This window comes from Rhinoderma darwinii, chromosome 2 (assembly GCF_050947455.1).
Source record: "Rhinoderma darwinii isolate aRhiDar2 chromosome 2, aRhiDar2.hap1, whole genome shotgun sequence".
Classification (NCBI taxonomy): Eukaryota; Metazoa; Chordata; class Amphibia; order Anura; family Rhinodermatidae; genus Rhinoderma; species Rhinoderma darwinii.
The window spans coordinates 22859513-22879512 of NC_134688.1; the positions used below are offsets into that span (position 1 = coordinate 22859513).

The 20000-nt window shown below is 39.2% G+C and overlaps 1 protein-coding gene across 6 annotated transcripts in view; it reads left to right on the top strand.

Moving 5' to 3' along the window:
• The window catches only part of FAT3 (FAT atypical cadherin 3), a 542685-nt gene that overhangs the window by 179172 nt on the left and 343513 nt on the right, over positions 1-20000 (top strand). For all 6 annotated transcript variants that reach the window (XM_075851466.1, XM_075851461.1, XM_075851464.1 and 3 more), the window contains one exon: positions 9695-13008. In XM_075851466.1, the coding sequence (XP_075707581.1) occupies positions 9726-13008 (3283 nt within the window). In that variant the 5' untranslated portion in view covers positions 9695-9725. The remainder of the gene's footprint in view (positions 1-9694; positions 13009-20000) is intronic.

A 20000-nucleotide genomic window follows, 5' to 3' on the forward strand; every position in this document is an offset into this window, starting at 1 on the left:
GAACTTTCCATTATACAATAATAATCTCTATTTACATACAAATGAAACACTTTTTTGAGAATCGCCCACTTTGTAGTGCATGCTATGTTTTTCGTTTTTTTCTGTTCCTCTTCCGACTTTTACATTACGTCATTATTACGTCTTGTCAGACAATAATTACAAATAAATCTTCACGTTCCTCCATTAGTAGAAATTCTTTATGAAATCATAATGTAAAAATAGTTTTGTGTCTGGACTAGTCGACAAGATTTGCAAAAAAATTTTGCCTAAAATTTTATTTTTTTACAAAAATTGACAAGGGCCTCTCCAGAGACTGTAGAAGATAAAAACATGCTCATAAAATGGAACAATTTACAGATGAACCTATACTTGACATTAGCTGGTGCTCGACTGTGTGGAAACGTTCCAGCACCTGGTAGGAAAGCGAGACAAAGTATTCATAACCCACTTCTCAATGGTGGCTGAGTCGGGATTCCTTGGGGCTGTCTCGAATTACACAGTTTTAATGCTGAGTAGCCTTTATGTCCTGATTACTTCCAGCTAACTGGCAGATTTCGGATATATTCACTGCATTGTCTTGCTTTTTTTGTTTGGAAAGCTATTTGTTCTCAGTTTACTGCACAATCTGATATAAAATGAATTGATGGCTTGGAACTTCTGTGCTGATCATATTTTTTTCGTCTCGTATTTCTTGTGTTTTGTGGGAATTCACCATTTCGCTCCGGTTCTTGGGTTACATCTGTAAAACCCCCTTCCCCTGTATTCTCTTCAGCTGACCGCTATACAATAAATTGTAATAAAATAGTACGTGTTCCAGCTCTTGTGGTTTATGTAAATGGACTTAAAATGTATTTTTTCTCACCGAAATATCATAAAATATTTTAACTTGTTATTTTTGCTGTCAAATACTTCCGAATTTTGGCAAAAAAAAAAAGGGAAAGCGAGCTTATAGAAAACTGAATCGAAACATTTTTGAGGCATAGTGTCCAGAAGGAACATAAGGACTTTATACGTTCCTGGCCAGTCTTTTGTGTTCTTATATTTCATCGTGTTCCAGTTGCTTTCCTGTCGTATCCTGTTTTGAGTCTTTTATGAGAAATTCTCATACTGTTTGGAATTCATTTATTGTGGGTCATTAAATTAAAGGATTTTTACGGGTCTATAATATTGACGGCCTATCCTTAGCAAACGCCACATCCCCTTCATTGCTTACAGCGCCGTACATTTTTTAATGGCCGTGCCTGGTAAACAGTGAAGTGAACGTACCTCTGCGCACCCCTTCAGTCAGATGATTGGCGAGGGAAATCAAGAGTCAGACCCCAGCCGATTTGATATTGATGGCCTGTATTAAGGCTAGGCCATCAATATTATATTCCTGGCAAACCCTTCAAATCCTATACGTGAGAAACATCAGCCTAAGCCATCAAGACAAACCATTAAGGTAACTTATATTATTTTGTGTAGATCACTTTTAAGTTTCTGATTAATCCGACCATAAAATTGCACCCATATTTGCCTTCATGTACATTATGAATTCTGGTCACCATATACTTTTCTTTACATTGCGAGGACTCCCAGCTTCTCCAAGACATGTTGAAGGAGTGTCTCATAAAGACAACCAATTTTTTTAGTTGAAACCAGAACAGCACCAAGGGGAAGTTGTGGCTACACATGCCTTTACCCTGCAGTGGCCACTGAAGGGGAAATATAGTATTACATACCAGCCATGCAAAGGAATGGGCACCCATGTAATACGTAGATGGGCCAGGTCCGCCAGAGTGAGAGCTGCTTTCCTTAGTGTTTCTTTGGGGGTCATGAGTGGAGGATTCTCTTATATGCCATCCATATGCCTTGTCCTCTTTCATTAATAGTGTGATGGTCTCCCTCGATTTTGTTGATGGTTGTCCTATTCCTCTCCATCCATCTTTTTGATGGTTATCCTTTTCCTCTCCTTCCATCTTGTTGATGGTCATCCTCTTCATCAATCTTGTTGATGGTTATCCTTTTCCCCTCCATTGATCTTGTTGATGGTCATCCTATTCCTCTCTATCATCTTGGTGATGGTCTTCCTCTTTCTTTCCATCCATTTTGTTGATGGTCATACTTTTCCTCTCCATCCTCTTGTTCATGGTTATCCTCTTAATTCATCTTGTTGATGGTCCTTCTCTTCCTCTCCATTGATATTGTTGATGGTCATCCTTTTCCTCTATATCCAATTTGGTGATTGTCATACTTTTCCTATCCATTCCTCTTGGGGATGGTCATCTTCTTCCTCTCCATCCATTTTGTAGATGTTCATCCTCTTCCTCTCCATCCATCTAGTTTTTGGTCGTTCTCTTCCTCTCCATCCATCTTGGGGATGGTTATCTTCTTCCTCTCCATAAATCTTTGTAAGGATCATTCTTTTCTTCTCCATCCATCTTGGCGATGGACATCCTTTTCCTCTACATCCATCCTGAGGATGGTTAGCTTCTTCCTCTCCATCCATCTTTTTAAAGATCATTCTATTCCTCTCCATTGATCGTGTTGATGGTCATGCCCTTCCTCTCCATCCATCTTGATGATGGTCATCCTCTTTCTCTCCATACATTTTGTTGATGGTCATTATCTTTCTCTCCATCCATCTTAATGATGATCATCCTTTTTCTCTGCATCCATCTTGTTGATGGTCATCCACTCTATCCATCTTGTTGATTTTCATCCTCTTCCTCTCCATTCATATTGTTGATGGTTATTTTCTTCCTTAGCTTCCATCTTGTTGATGTTCATCCTCTTCCTCACTTTGCTTCAACTTTTTTCGAACATTACTGTGTTTTTTTAGGGAACTTAATATTTTCAGAATACATATGTGTTCTTCCTTAACTTGACTTATCCTGAGATGTATGGCGTGAGATGTTTTTATAATAACAAATTTATAAATTGAACGTATAATTTTTTTTACAGGATGGCTGTGACAGATGCCTGTTGGCCATTTGTTGCCCATAGTCTCCCATGTTAAAAAAAACAAAAAAAAACATATACGTTTAATGTTTTATAATAGTATATAATTTTTTTTTACTGGATGTCTGTGACAGATGCCTCTGACTATTGCCATCCGTCACCCATAGACGCCCATTTTAAAAAACGTATATGTTCAACGTATACTTTTGTTTACATGACGGTGCGAGATTGTATTGAGTGTCACAAAAAATGTATAAGTTAACGCAATTCAAGGAAATTTAAGCATGGACACATCTGTATGTAAGAACTTCCATCGGGTCATTTGCTCTTTAAATTGTCTTGACTTGTACGCCTTGTCATCCATGGTATTTTTAAGTCTTTAATGTTCAAAGGCATCAATACCTTCTCCAGTTGTGTACCATCTAGCTTTCAGATTGATAAAGAACCATAGAAAATACTATAGTCTGGAAATTATTTCAACATTTTATGACAACTTGGGTTTATTCATGTAATTTTGAAGGTCTCTGCAAAGCAACCCCAGTCATCACAATGAAAGAAATAACCATTCTCCGAAACTCTGTGTTCTGACTCCGGGAATATTTTCTTTTTTTTTGTTTACTGACTTAATGTGTTCCTTCTACAGAACATTTTATTTTCCACTTCAAATTGTAAAGTGCAGTAGCTGAAAATATTTTAGCTGGCTGCATGTAGATTATTTTTTCACACTACCTGATATCTTGTTATCTCCGTCTTCGGATCTCTTTTCATACACAACAGAACATTTAAGTACATTCATGTTTCCATGCCTCATGCTCGAGAGCGCTTACGACTCCCGGTTCTGCTATAAACTCTCTGTTCACCTCTCGTTACGGCTTCTTTTTCTCCACTTGACCTAGATTCTGTTTCATTATTGAGATAGAACTGCAGTGACAGTAAATATTACAATGTTCTTTTAAAGTTCTGGAATTTTTTCTATCATTGTTAATGTCATCAGAACATAGAATGGAAAACATACCTTTGCTTAAAAAAACTAGTTAGCCAAACATGTCACTCAACTAAAAAGACAATTTTAGACATTAGAGCTATTTTTGAATGAGATGGGTTTTTTTTCTATAATTTTAGGACCTATATCCCTTCAACTGGCCAGTTTCAATACAGTACATTGATAAGGCATTTCTTTTTCACCATAGCCAATCTATGCCAATAACAGCTTTAACACCACTCTAGGATCATGGACGTGGCCTTTGTCCCCCAGATTGTAGAATGCAGCTCTATCGAAAAAGCAACAGTACCAGATCAGGTTGCTGCTATGGGGCCCTTGAAAAGAGTGGGCCAAGCCCTGGTAGGTCCCATCACCATTGCTACTACAAAGGAACGACATTGTTTACAAGCGAGAAGGTGTAAAAATGGTCGAAGTGTAATGGGAAGCAGGAAACAAACTCCAAGCCCTTCAGTCCTGGGTGACGTGGCAAAACCTGGCACCATATTGGGTGACACAGTTTGACCCTTGCTATGGGGCCTTCTCTCTTCTATGTAAGCCATTGAATTCCTGGGAACCACCAACTGATTAAACCTATTGGAAATACTTCTTCTTGGGTCCACCACCTCTTATCTGGCCAACCATGGGGATGTTGTTCCCCTCAATTCAATTAAATGTCACTTTAATTGCCAATTAATAATAGATAATATCTTAAACATATTTTGGCGTAATCGTAATGTAGAATAAGCTTTTTATCATGTAAAACAATTGAGATGATTATGAATTACAATTGAATGAGACACGGCTACAAAACCGTCAAGAACTTAAAGTCTTTTTGATCCACCTTGTTTTCCTTCCTTTTATATATATATATATATATATATATATATATATATATACATATATTATATTGATGAACGGCACTCATCAATATTACCAACTTTAGCATGTGTGTGTGATTTTCATTAAATACTGGCATCTTGCATGAAGAAATAACAGCATGATGTTTGGCACCGGCCTCATCTGTAGCTAAGTAATGCACTTAGCATCATTACAAGCCTTAAATGCGCTCATTGAGGACTCTAATTGCATTTTAAATTGGTTTGTTTTTCAGTTGAATAGGCCGGAATGCATTGAGAGAGAGAGAGAAACAAAAGTGGGAGTCAAAGAGGAAGAAAAAACAACACAAAAAGACGTTCCTCTATTAAAAAGTGCTCATTACTAGAACTTACTCCTATTGCTAAGTTAGACCACTCACAGTATACTTTGTGTTATCCACTTAGATCAAAGTATAATTATGACACCAGACGGGATCCGTAGACTTGCGTGTTCCAGGCGGAATGTTTGTGTTCCAGTTACGGGGTTCCAAGAACTTAAAGGGGTGATCCAACCAAGAATGGTCTCCTGGTATCACATAGATGTACGTCAGAAGGTCTCATTGGTGGGATCCATGAGCTCTCACCATCAAAGATTTCTAGTTTGATATAACTTTGATATTTCATCAAGACAATTAACTTCTTTGGCATTTGTTTGGTTCTTTGTAAATTATTGTGTGAGAAATTTCGAGAGATGGAAATCTCAACCTGACAAAGGGATTTGGGCGCATAGTTTTGGAAGTAGCAGTGGTGTCCTAAACAGAATTTGTCTGACGGCACAGGCCCTATTCGATTATTGTACAAATTTTCGCATATTTGTTCGGATGTATGAGATAATAGCCACGTGTAATAGCGTGCAGCGATCAAACAACGACTGATAAATTGTTGGGTTTCCATGGATCGGCCACATCTACCTGAGTAAAAGGTTATTGTTCGTCGCCTGCACATTCCCTCATCTAATCAGAAATCTTCCAGTCATTAGCAGATCAGAGATGAGGTGTCCTTTTGGTTGGAGGTTGGGAGCAACAAGCGCAGTAATGAAAATTTATTGTTACGTGTAATAGATCATCTTTTGGATGTGACTCACTAAATCATCTCGCATCGCTCGATCATGAAAGAATATCTGCCCTTTTAATAGGACCCTAAGAGATCAATTTATGTTGCCAATGTAAAATACTTATTTACAGATGTTTGCCCAGAGATCTACAGTTCAGTTAGTCTATATTATGAAATAAGTTCTTGTACAAATATTGACCTTTAAGTAGTGTAGGTGGTGCCCTTTTTTTTTTTACAGCGAACTAACTCTTGGAAGGTACTGATTCTTTTTGCAGAGATCCTTTTAGGAAGTCTTAAAGAGGCTCTGTCACCAGATTATCAAATCCCTATCTCCTATTGAATGTGATCGGCGCTGCAATGTAGAGAACAGCAAAGTTGTTTTGTTTTTTTTAAAACGATCATTTTTGCCCAAGTTATGAGCAATTTTATATTTATGCAAATTAAATTGAAGGACCTGTGGGTGACGTCACGCTGTGTCTGCAGTGAAAGAAGCTGGGTGGGAACGATGTGAAGTGTATGATGCTGATTTGTCAGTGTCATACACTTCTATTCACAACGCCCAGTTGGTAAAAACACAAAACACTCCCAGTTGTCCATTGAAAAGCTAATTTGCATAAATATAAAATTGCTCATAACTTGGGCAAAAATTATCGTTTAAAAAAAAAAAAAAACTTTGCTGTTATCTACATTGCAGCGCCCATCACATTCAATAGGAGATAGGGATTTGATAATCTGGTGACAGAGCCTCTTTAAGGGCAATGCTCCCTGGGAAAATAATGCAATTGAGCTCTCTTCCAGTAGGATGAAAACTGTCTCTCTAGTGCCACCTATAGGGAACTACTCTGTAAGGCCCCATGCACACGACCGTAAATTTACCGCATTTACGGACACATTTAGTTCTATTGGTCGCGGACACCTTTTTTGTATGGCTATGAATTGGTGTCTGTGCCATAGAACTGTGCCAGGAATCATGGAGCATGTCCGTTTTTTTCATTTTTACGGGCCGTGCTCCCATATCTTGTATGGGAGCACGGCCCGAAAATGCGGGCGGCCGTCATCAGCAGTGATTACGGGCACGGCCGTGTGCATGGGGCCTAAGTCAATGTTTACCCCTTTATAGAGCCTTTAAACATGAATAGGGTTAATGGCCAAACCAGAGATACCCATCTGTACATAGCACTGTTTCGGAGTAGCTGCTACTCATGGCGTCCTCTGGTAAGCCTTTTTGTGTTTTATTTTTATTTATTTCTAGAAATTCACATATTTCCCGAAATTCATTTTGGGGTCAATTCTATCTAATGGGCCTTGGATTTTTGCTGAATCTGAAACTTTTGGGAAATTTGGACTGAATTCGATTTGTTTAGAATAGGTTCACTCATCTCTACTCATTTACCATGGGGGGATATCTGCGCACCTGCCATGAGGCAAGATGAGAACATCACCTCAAACGGTGCCTTACGAAAGCCTTTCAAGAGGGGTGTATAAGGCTAGGATCACGCACGCAGTTTTTAATGCCGTTTTTGGTTAATTTTTTGGAGCCAAATCTAGAAGTGGATCCAAGAAGATTGAAAGGAATAAAGAAAAGACTGAGGCATCTCCTTTCTTTTGTGTCCACTACTGTGTCTGGCTCAAAAAACTGACCCAAAAATGGCAAGGTGAATAACATTAGAGGCTATAAGATAGTTTGGAACTGCTCTGGTTACAATAGACCACCCATGTCGATAAGAGCTTAGTCCCCTGCATTCAGCATCTGGGGATCCTCAATCTTAAAAGAGGTTTTCAAAAACAGACAAGGGGTCATTTATTTATAAGGCGGAAAATGTTTTTGACAAGTTCTGAGGAGTTTATCTTTCAGTTTCCAAAGATTCTGTGTCAAGCTCTCATAAGACCATTGTTGTATATTAGTTCAAATGAGTTTCGAAAAAGCCACATCGGTTGCTGATAGAATAAAATAACCTAGTAATAAACACCTCTGCGTTTCTTTCAAAATATTGGTACATTTAACCTGTTTCTGTCCACCGAGATGTGATGTTGAGAATCGCTATATTACAGAACTATTGCACAATATTAAATGCGTCACATGGGTCCACCATTATGTTTTATGTCAAATTGTAGCTTCGCCAAAATATATCAGTTACTATATCGAGTGATAGTAAGGCCCCGTGTACACGATCGTATTTTTCATCCGGAATTACGGACCATAATTAATTTCTATGGGCTACGGACGCCTTTCCGTATTTTTACGGATGGGTGTCTGTGCCTTAAAAGTTATAGAACATGTCCTTTTTTTGTCCGTAATTACGGTAGGAACTCCCCATAGTAGTCTATGGTTTCTTCCGTAATTACAGACGGCTACGGATGTGCATCCACAGCCGTCCGTAGTTACGGAAGCGTTGCTCTGCCCCGCCAGGGGATTACCCAAGATTCCTCCCTGGTTTTTTTGCAGATCCGTAAATACGGATGAATTCCGGATGCACTACGGACCGTATTTACGGACACCCTTCTGTATATGCGGATGATTTACCGATGACTATAAATGACTAAGGATCCGTACTTACGGACAGTATTTATGGATGGATGGGGGCCTAAGAGAGAATAAAGTTAACTGGCAATAAACTCACATTACAGTGAGAAGGAAAATAAGAACTTTTGTAAAAACTGATATCAAGGGGGTTAAACTTCTCTTTATATGGAGGTCCGGCCTATCGTAATGAGAGATCTATACATCCCTCTGCTGGTACAAATGCCCATATGGATATGCAATATGGCGTTCTGGTTTGTAATGCAAAGGTATTCATATAAAGTATGTGAGGCTTTCTCGGACTAGGGAGAAGAGGGCTTTCAGCAATTAAATGGGGGAAAGTGGCATCTTTTCTACCTTCCAGAAGCCAACAATTCCCCTTTCTGTGCACATTATGCAAATGTTCCCAAACCTCCTCCGTCACTAAAAGAATCTAGAATAATACGATAAATCGAAGATATTGAGGGGAGAGGAGGAGGGGGATGCAGCTGCAGCTTCTTACCACAGCTATAACACCACACCAGGAAGAGCACGCCCAGTTGTTAAACAAAGAGAAAAACTGGGAATTTATTAAGACTGATTGCCAGTCTTTATCTTAAAAGTGCTGGAGCAAGATGCATCTAATTTATTAAGGGGCGCAGACTCGTATTAAATTAAGTGCCTCTCTGGCCATAATTGCGCCAGAAAGTCAAATCTACGATCTACGTCAGCTACCAGCTGGTGTATATTTGCTCTATAATTTGAGTCAATTCGTGGCTTAAACTATAGTAAATTTGTCAGGACGTGGGTTGACCCGCCTCCTACTAAGACCGGCCCATTTTTTTTTTTAAAAGTGGCAGAGGCGGTATAAAAATAGAACAATTTCATTTGTGACTTTTCTTCGCCAGAAACACCAAAATGTTTATTTCCAGAAACCAGCAGAGGGAAAGAAAAAGATCTAATTCCGACACCGCTTTATGTACTTTCTATGTGCATTATATGTATAATCTTTCATTATAAACCACAATGCCATATTGTATCTCGAGGTGGGCACCTGTGCCAGCTGTAAGAGTTAGCCATTATTCAACATTGGACACCAGACTTCTGATTGTTTGATTAAATGCATAGGAAAAAAGCACAGTAATAAATACGGGCCATGGAGACATCTTTTGTAACATTTTTAGCTTTGTACATACAACCATAAAAATACAGTAGCTAGAAGTTGATACAGTTGTGTTTCTCTTGTGACATTTCATATTTCAAGTTGTCGTCTTTGTCTGTGAATTTTTTATTTTATTGTGACTTTTTTTTCTTACATGTTTTGCTCTTTTGTATTGATTTTAGGAGAAAGAAAAATGATGGAATAGCAGCAAACATGGATATCTTGAGAGGCATACGGACATCGCCCTCCAATGTCATCACCCTATTATTTTTAAATTTGCTCTTTAAATTATGTATTGGTCTCCAAGGAACTTCACCTCAGATCTTCCAGTTTACACATTCAACGTACAATGCCACAGTCTACGAGAATTCTGCTGCTCGGACTTATCTTAACAGTCCAACCAAAATTGGCATCAGACTGGCCAATCTTTCATGGGACATCAAATACAGGATAATGTCTGGAGATGAAGAAGGGTTTTTTAAAGCGGAAGAGGTCGTAATTGGAGATTTTTGTTTTCTACGGATACGAACAAAAGGAGGAAATTCTGCCATTTTAAATAGAGAAATTCAAGACAGCTATTTATTATCAATAAAGGCTTCAGTGAGAGGGGAAGACTTGGAGGCCTGGACAAAAATCAACGTGCAGGTCTTAGATATGAATGATTTGCGTCCCTTGTTCTCTCCGACCACTTACTCTGTTACGATAGCAGAAAGCACTCCTATAAGGACGAGTATAGCACAAGTTACTGCCACTGATGCCGATATTGGATCCAATGGTGAATTTTATTACTATTTTAAGAATAAGGTAGACCTCTTCTCTGTCCATCCTACTAGTGGGGTTGTATCATTAAGCGGGAGGCTAAACTATGACGAAAAAAATAGATACGACCTGGAAGTTTTAGCTGTAGACCGTGGCATGAAGTTATATGGCAACAATGGCGTAAGTAGTACTGCAAAACTTTTTGTTCACATTGAACGTATTAATGAACATGCTCCTACAATCACTGTGGTCACTCACATTCCATCCATGTTGGACATGGATCCTTCTTATGCCATTGTTACTGTCGATGATTTTGATGAGGGCGCCAATGGAGACATTGAGTCAGTTGCTATTGTCTCGGGAGATGAGTTGCAACAGTTTTTATTGGTGAAGGAGGGAAAATGGATGAATGAGTATAAAATGAAGCAAAAAAGTCCTATTGATTGGGACAACTTTCCATATGGTGTAAATCTGACACTTCAAGCTAAAGACAAAGGGTCTCCTCAAAAGTCTTCGGAATTCAAAAATGTGCATATTGCCAGCCCTGAAAAAGAAAAGGTGAAAGCTGAATTTGAGAAGGAGGTTTATGATGTTACAGTCAGTGAATTCTCTCCTCCTGGTGCTATTGTAACAGCGGTGAAGGTGCAACCTTCATCAGCATCTGTGGAATACAAAATTTCCGAAAGTGAAGATTCTGAATATTTTAGGATCAACTCCAGAACGGCACTGATCACCACAGCACACCACTTGAACTGGGGTGGGAAAGATACCTATGAAATAAAAGTTATAACGAAAACCAATGATATTAAAGCAAAGGTCATAATAAAATTGGAAGATGCCAATGATAACACCCCAGAGTTCCAACAGACCTCGTACGAGGCATTTGTCAATGAAAGTGTACCGGTTGGGACTACCGTTTTAACAGTTTTAGCATCCGATAAGGACAAAGGAGAAAATGGTTATATTACTTACAGCATTGCCAGCTTAAATTCCCTGCCTTTTGCCATTAACCAGTTTACAGGAGCTATCAGCACTACTGATATTCTTGATTTCGAGTCATCCCCTGAGAGTTATAGATTTATCGTAAGAGCCTCCGATTGGGGTTCTCCATATCGCCATGAAAGTGAAGTTAATGTAACCCTTCATATTGGAAACATAAATGATAATAAGCCATTATTTGAAAAGGTTGCTTGCCAAGGAGTCATCTCTTTTGAGTTTCCAACTGGTGGACACATCACTGCCGTTTCTGCCATTGATATAGATGAGCTAGAGCTTGTCAAGTATAAAATAATGTCAGGGAATGAACTAGGTTTTTTCTACTTGAACCCAGATTCTGGGGTCTTACAGCTTAAGAAATCATTCATCAGTTCTGGTCTTAGAAACAGTAACTTTGCTCTTAAGATCACTGCCACAGATGGGGAAAACTTTGCCGACCCTATGTACGTGAACATAACAATTGTCCATGGTAAGGTCCCATCTAAATATTTTGACTGTAAAGAAACGAGGGTTGCCCAGAAGTTAGCAGAAAAGCTTCTCAAAAAGTCTAAGGCTAATGCCAAATTAAACTATGAGGACAGTCTGTTCGATTTCTATTCAATTAATAGGCAGCCACCTCAATTTGACAAGTCCTTTCCTTCAGATGTTTCCGTAAAGGAGGACCTTCCCGTGGGTTCCTCAATACTAAAAATTAAAGCCACTGATCCTGATTCCGGGTTTAATGGAAAGGTACTTTACACAATCACAGATGGCAATATAGACAGTTGTTTTACCATTGACTTGGAATCTGGCCAAATTAGCGTCCTAATGCCCATGGATCGAGAGACTTCAGATAAATACCTTCTCAATATCACTGCATATGATTTAGGCAAACCTCAAAGGTCATCATGGAGATTGTTGACTATCCATGTCAATGATGCAAATGACAACAGTCCCACCTTCCTTCAAGAAAGCTATTCAGCTAATACTCTAGAAAGCACAAGCATAGGGACAGAGTTAATTCAGGTGGAAGCTCGAGACAAGGATATTGGACCAAATGGTGAAGTATCTTATTCCATTTTAACCGACACCAAAAAATTTGCAATAAACAGCTCTACTGGAATAGTGTATGTAGCTGATCAACTAGACAGAGAACTTATGTCTAACTACACATTGAAAATTGAGGCAAGGGACAAAGCGGAAAATGGTCAACAACTTTTTTCAGTTGTTACTCTCAACGTCTATCTGGATGATGTTAATGATTGTGCTCCAGTTTTTATACCTTTCAGCTACACTGCCAAAGTACTGGAAGATTTACCAGTGGGTACTGTCATATCTTGGCTTGAAACCCAAGACCCGGACCTTGGTCTTGGTGGCCAAGTACGGTATTCTTTAGTGAACGACTACAACGGCAGGTTTGAAATTGATAAAACGAGTGGAGCAATTCGCTTGAACAAGGAATTAGACTACGAAAAGCAACAGTTTTACAATCTAAGCGTACGTGCTAAGGATAAGGGTCGTCCTGTTTCTCTTTCATCTGTTTCTTTTGTGGAAGTGGAAGTGGTGGACGTCAATGAAAATCTACACACTCCATATTTTTCGGATTTTGCCATAACCGGATCTATCAAAGAGAATTCACGTATTGGAACTAGTGTGTTGCAGGTTGTGGCAAGAGATGAAGATAATGGTCGAGATGGTGAAATACAGTACTCTATAAGGGATGGCAGCGGTCTCGGGAGATTCAATATTGATGAAGAAACTGGTAAGTGAAGTAAAGTATGTCAATGCTGTGTGATCGATTATAAAAAAATCTTAGCTGTTCAGATCCACACTTTTGTCTATATGGTACTATAGCAGTAAATTAAACATGTTATAAGATAAGAACATAGTGCTGTTTGTCAGCCCGAGATTGCATGGGTTTGAAATCTGACAACCAATTTCCACGGCAGAAATTTTCTCAGAGCAGTTTTCTCAGAGCAGTTGTCACCTCCCTACCCCCATTCCTTTTAGCAGTTTATAAAGGGTGCGTTACTCGGGGTGACAATTGGGAAAAGGCAAGGAATTTGAAGTCCTACTGTAGGTCTATTGAGATGATTGACTAAGGTTAAGGGGGTCATAAAAGAAAAAAGGTCTACTTTTGAATAAAAATGGCGCCATTTTTGTCCATGGGCTGTGTCTAGTATTGCAGCTCAGCCCCATTCAAAAGGATGAGGTTGACTGGCCATTCCAGTTACAGCTCATGGACAGAAGTGGCGCTATTTCTGGAGGAACAAAAAGCAGACCCCTTTTCTAATCTCATGCAATCCATTTAAAATCTAGAATACAATAAAATGTAGCTCAATGATCTATTCATCAGTTAATGTTTATGATACCAATGATGCCAATGATGACATTATAACTAGAGTTTAAGGCTCCGTTAAGCCACTGTAATCCATCCCATCAGGGTTCTGGTGTTTTTGATGGAAGAATAGCATTGTCTCTAGTGCTATTCTAGCCGTCAAAAACATCAGAAACCAGTGGGATCTATTAGGATTAGTTGGGGTTCATTAGAACAAATCCGTCATACCAGTCATGGCTACGTTAAAAATGCAAGGGGTGCCATGACAGTAGAGTGAACAGGGCCAAAGTATGTTTGAAATGTTTTTTTTTGTAAGTCAATATGCTTTAGTTTATGTGTACTATGATACTATAGAAGTGTTATATAGATATTGGAACTTGTGATAAAAAAAATTTCCGTATATGAGGCAGTTATAGGCGTAGTTTCTAAAGATTATATGTAAAACATTATATATTATCTCTGCCTATTAGTTGTGTTAAGGGGGTTGTCCAGGATTAGAAAAAAATATCAACTTTTTCAAAAACATCTTATGACATGTGGTGTTATTTGCCATTCACTTAAATAGGAATGAGCTGTTCCAAAGGGAAAAAAAAAACTTTTTTTCTATTTATGGACAACCCCTTTAAGTTAGGATGTCCTATATGAATAGATTGAAAATCATAAATCAATGCCTTTTGAAGTTAATATGAACCATTAAGAAATAACATGCGTACCCTCCGCACTAATCCTAAAGGTTATTGTGATTATATCTATTATTTTTATTCGCTATTGTACAAGTGCGTAATAAATAGCTGAGATCTGAAGCAAATTAATAATCCAAAAAATTCACCTTTTCACTGTTTCGTCTGAGCCTGGCCAAAAACTTCAGCTGAGTCAGCCGGGTAATTTGGACTCCAGCCTATAGAGATATGTGTAAAAGCCATTCGGCAATATGATCTCTGATACTTAAAGTCATTAGCGGATTGCTATTGGCCTAGTGGCAGCTAAAACACCTCTGAATAATTAATCTTCTGTCTAGTTACCAAGAGAGTCGCGGATTGAATTACCTTCCACTGACAGGCCTGTTTATTTACCGTTTGTTTAGTTCATGTGCTCATTATGAAGTGGCCATCGATTTTAGGTTAAAGGTTTGCCGCAAATCCAGATGTGTCATGGGTTATTAGCTGAGACAATTAATGACGGCCGGCGGCACCTATACCTTATGTCTTAATTATTATTTTTTTCTTAAAGTCCCATCCTGTGTGTAATGGAATTATACGTCTTAATGGATCCATGTAATAGAGTTGTACAATGGGTCATTGCCCAGATTGTATGTGGGTCGGAGCTAGTCAACTATATCATGTTTTTTAGGTCCCATTAGATGTATTTACATCATAAAATCACATGTTCTACACAGTATATATATATATTTTTTTTTTTATATATACTTATCTCACCAGCTTTTTCACCACTTTTGCTTTCTTAATAGCTTTTATAATGTACTCTTAAAGTGTTAATACTTTTTGGCAAAGCCTCTTGTAGTTATAAATCTTTGCATGCCTTGAGATTGATATAACCAGAAGTGAGCTCAGCTGTTGAGATTAAGGCTGGATTCACACGAGCATGTTCGGTCCGTAAAGGACGGAACGTATTTCGGCCGCAAGTCCCGGACCGATCACACTGCAGGGAGCCGGGCTCCTAGCATCATAGTTATGTACGACGCTAGGAGTCCCTGCCTCTCCGTGGAACTACTGTCCCGTACTGAAAACATGATTACAGTACAGGACAGTTGTCCCGCAGCGAGGCAGGGACTCCTAGCGTCGTACATAACTATGATGCTAGGAGCCCGGCTCCCTGCAGTGTGTTCGGTCCGGGATTTGCGGCCGAAATACGTTCCGTCCTTTACGAACATAATGTGCTCGTGTGAATCCTCCACTGTCGTGTCGTTTACCCATCACATGGTCTCGGAGCAGAGAGACCTCGGAGGGTATACGACACGTCACTGATGACATCTCGTTTCTGCGGCGGCTTGTCCTTTAGTGCCCGCGCAGCCTATGTAGTTGCTCACTGTGAGCGCGCCTGTGCGTGTTCAATAAGGGGTTATCAAACACGCGCCACACAGGCCGCATACAGCCCTTGAGGCTGTTATCTGCGGCCTGCGGGACACCGTTGCTCCCTAGGGAGAGGACAGAGCAGACCCAAGGAGGAGCCTCAGAACGCTAGTATAGGCTCTGCTCCGATGTCAGGGGATTCCACAGAGTCCCGGAGCAGAGCCTATAATAGTATACCGTATAAGATTACTGTCTGCTGGGGTCCTGTATCTAAGCCTACATTGTATTAGGATTAGATACAGGGTCTAACAAACAGTGTCACACATGGACCCTGTATCTAAGCCTAACACAATGTAGGCTTAGATACCGGACCCCAGCAGACATTAATCTTATACAGTATACTAGTATAGGCTCTGCTCCGGGACTCTGTGGAATCCGCAGTACAGGGAAGGATGTCAGCGGGGATGAGCAAGGACAGCACACATTGAACTCTTGGTAGGATCTACATGCACGCTCATTACAACCTGCAATGCATGCAGGGAAAATAACTATTATCAGAAGGAAACATTAACAAACCGGACCTGGAGTGCATGTAAACAAACGGCGCGAAATTCGAAGAAAATATGGGATAAGTGGATTTATTTTTTATATACTGCTTTATTTATGTTGTCTGTATAAGGGGAAATGTATGAAACACTTTTTTTTTAAAATATGATGGTATCTCGGACAACCCCTTTAAGTCATAAGCTTCTAGTCCACAATTACACAATTTTTATTAGATCATCTACAAAACTTTTTTAAATATTTTTTAAAGGATAATTTTCCTGATTTATAACACTCAAAAGGATAAACTCTAAAAGCTTTTAAGAGGTCCTTCACCTAAAAGTTTTTTTTAAATCTAATTCATACACTAGATTAAGGCCTCGTTCACATCTGTGTCGGTCTTTCCGTTGTTCTCCTCCGTCAACTGTAAGCGCCGGTTCCGATGTACAACAGACACCATTGGCACCAGATGGAGACCATTGACTTTAATGGCTTCCATCGGGTTTCCAAAAACAATGCGAAATCAGCAGCACATCACAAATCCCAAAACCATAGGGAAGATAGTTTCACTGTGTATAGACTTGGTGCAGGCGGTGTCGAGCTGTAGCCATTCCAACTCCACTTCAACGATAAAATCTGGAAAAACCGCAGTACACGTTCTTGAAACTGTAAAGCACTGAAGTCTTTTATTTCACCACAACATAGAAACGTTTCGACCCAAGCATGGGTCTCTTTTAAGGGCTTGAGAAAGACTCATGCTTGGGTTGAAACGTTGCTATGTTTTGGTGAAATAAAAGGTTTTTGTGCATTACAATTTCAAGACCGTGTACTGCGGTTTTTCCATATTTTCTGTCGGGTTTCTGTCAAGGAGTCCGTGGTTAAATCGGAAATAATGGTACAGCATTCTGCGCTATTGTTTCCAGTATTTTAATCCGGATCTGTGATGGTGATCTCTAATTGAGCCTTCAACGCAAACGTGACTCGGGCCTATGATGGAAGGAGAACCCTTTAAATATCCCTCACAATTTCAACCAAAAGTTCATGGAAAGATAATAAAACTTTTCCCTAAGTAAATTTTATATAAAAGTCAGTAGCCTTTAGTACTGGTCCATATACTTCTCTCATGGTAATATAGTACGTGGTATATATTGTCATTTCTTCACTATCACTAGCTTAGAAAATGTCTTGGCAGACCCTTGGTACGCTAAAAAATACTGGATGTGGCTAACGGGTCAGGGATTTGGGGATTGGCCAATAGTCAAAGAGGGAACTTTGGATATTTTTAATACGTGACTTATTTGGATACATATTAACATTTATTTTTGCAATATCAGTTGGTCATCTGAATAAATGTGTCACATGTTTCAGCCAGGATTTTACGCCACAATGGTGGCACAACAATTGCGGCCATGCGCCATACATTCTTTTTCCCATCAGACATAAAATAAAAAAACACATACTCACCTCAGCACTTCTCCTCTCTCCACTCGCTCCATCATAACTCCAGCGACGCTCGTACAATGTCCGGACGCTGAGCAGCATCAGGGCCTTATATGCGACGCAGTTCTTCAACGTCTTCAGTGCTGTGTGGCATACAACGTCCCGATGCTGCCTGGCGTCATTACGTTGTATAAGCAGCGCTGTAGTGATGAGGGAGCCGGAGGGGAGAAGAGGAGCAGAGCGATTAGGTGAGTATAATTTTTAATGTTTTTTCTTAAACCTAGGAGCTCAGCACAAGCCCCTACCTTGCTATACCCAATAGAGTGAAATCTACGCCACCTAGTAGCTGGCATAGATTTATACTATAATTTACACCAGTCTTCTTGCGCAAATTATAATAAATTTGTTGGACCTCGGTGGCCACACCCCCTTCCCACAAAAGTGGTGATGGTGGTGGAAAAGACCAAAAATATTTTTGGCCCTTTTGCAACTTTTTAGAAAACTGGCGTAGAAATGTTGATAAATTACCCCCAAGATGTCTATGACTGTGTAATACAGAACCGTAGGGACTCTTTGTACTGGCCTTACCAGGTGCATGAGGCCTTGGGCATGTTACATTATTATTACTAAGAATAATAATTATAATTGTATCATATTATGTTCTGTTTTTGACTATTACAACTCGTAGTAATAGGTCTACTATTAATTTTTCCCTGGTTTCCTGTGAACATAAAGGCTGCCTTATACTCACAACTACAAGTTATTCTGAACGTTCCCTTTGTCTTTTGTGTCCGGTAAAATATTCAAATTATTTCCATACTTTGATATTTTTTCTTCTTTTTTGGTTTCTATTATTTGCTTTCATCACTTTCTTATAATAACCCGAGACTCTTCTAGAATAAGATGCCTGTTAATGTATAAGAACATGGTAAAACTCAATACAGATGTTGTACACCTCAACAGCTTAGATCAAGTCTATGTGAGGACCTTGTGTTTGAATGCAAATTCGGCCATGAATATTTTTGGGGTGTGAACGTGGCCTGTCTTCAATCGTGGTGTAAAGAGTTCTGTGAGGTCTTTCATGCACTAATATAGTAATTGAATCTCTGTAGAAGAGATTGCCCGACACTATTTTCCATGAACGTATCAAAAATTATTGATGTGTTGAAGACCTTGGAAGCCCTTCTCGATAGATTTTATTTTAGTCCAGTCATTTGAAATTGAAATGAGGTTTCAAAAAATTGCAATGTGAACTAAAAACAAATGTGTTCTTGAGGAGAATACTGCCCGGAGTCAAAAAGAGAATAAAGCCATGAACCTAGAGTAGAAAATGTCCACTTGGCAAAACATGAGAGGTAAATGTCTACATTCGAAGGTTCTCAACACAACAGGATTGTTCTCCACCCATGGTGGATACTGTTAGGTCAGGGTAAAGCTGAAAGTAATTTGAAGGACGCCTTTTTTATGTATATTTTATTCTACCTGAATGGTCATAAATGTATCGAGAACCCAAACCATCTGAAGGTACATAGCGAGGCCGGAGGGCATCAGACGGTAAATAATTCCACGTGTTCTCACAAGCTCAATACTTGTATCATGAAACAAGGGATGCCATTGTGTTCACCCATAAATACCATTATATCATGATAAATCAAGAGTAGCCCGAAGCAATACTCATACACACATGGGGTTCAACCTTTCGGTTTTTTGTTTTTTTTAGTCAGTTTTTAAGGTACATGAAAGATGAGTTTAGTTCAATTTTATGAGATTTTTGATTAGGATGTACCCGGGTGCATGGATTTGGTCAGTACCATCTATCATGTGTACAAGGTATTTTTGTTTTTAAGGTTTTTTTTTTTAACACTTTCCGTACATTCACTTTTTTTTTCCAGTATTTTGAAACACATGTAAAAAGCTCCATGTTTTTCAAACATCTTTTAGAAGCATTTTTGGTGGCGTATTTTATTTAGTGTCATTTTGTACAGACATTTTTCCTAGTGTTTTCATATAGAGGAGCCTATGGAAAAATAATGTTATAAGAGTGCCACAAATATAAGGTGATCACGGGGTGTTCAACTGCTGGGTCCCTAGTCTGTGGGGGAACCTGGAAGAAAGCGTTCAATTTCCCTTCAGCACCTCCAGAGGAGAAATCAAGTATTACACCGTTTTAATAGAAATCATGTAATGCCCGGTCCTCCAGAGAGAGGGATGCTCTTTGTAGCTGCTCTCCACTAGTTTTTGCTTATTTCATTGATGGATCTCATTCATTTCAAACCAATTTCAAAATATAATGGAAAAGGGGGACTGATCGTGACTTATGGCAACAAATCAGTTTTTTTTTCTGCTATGGATGTTAATGAGAAGGCAACACATAGAGTATACTGTATCTCTTATCAGGTTTTT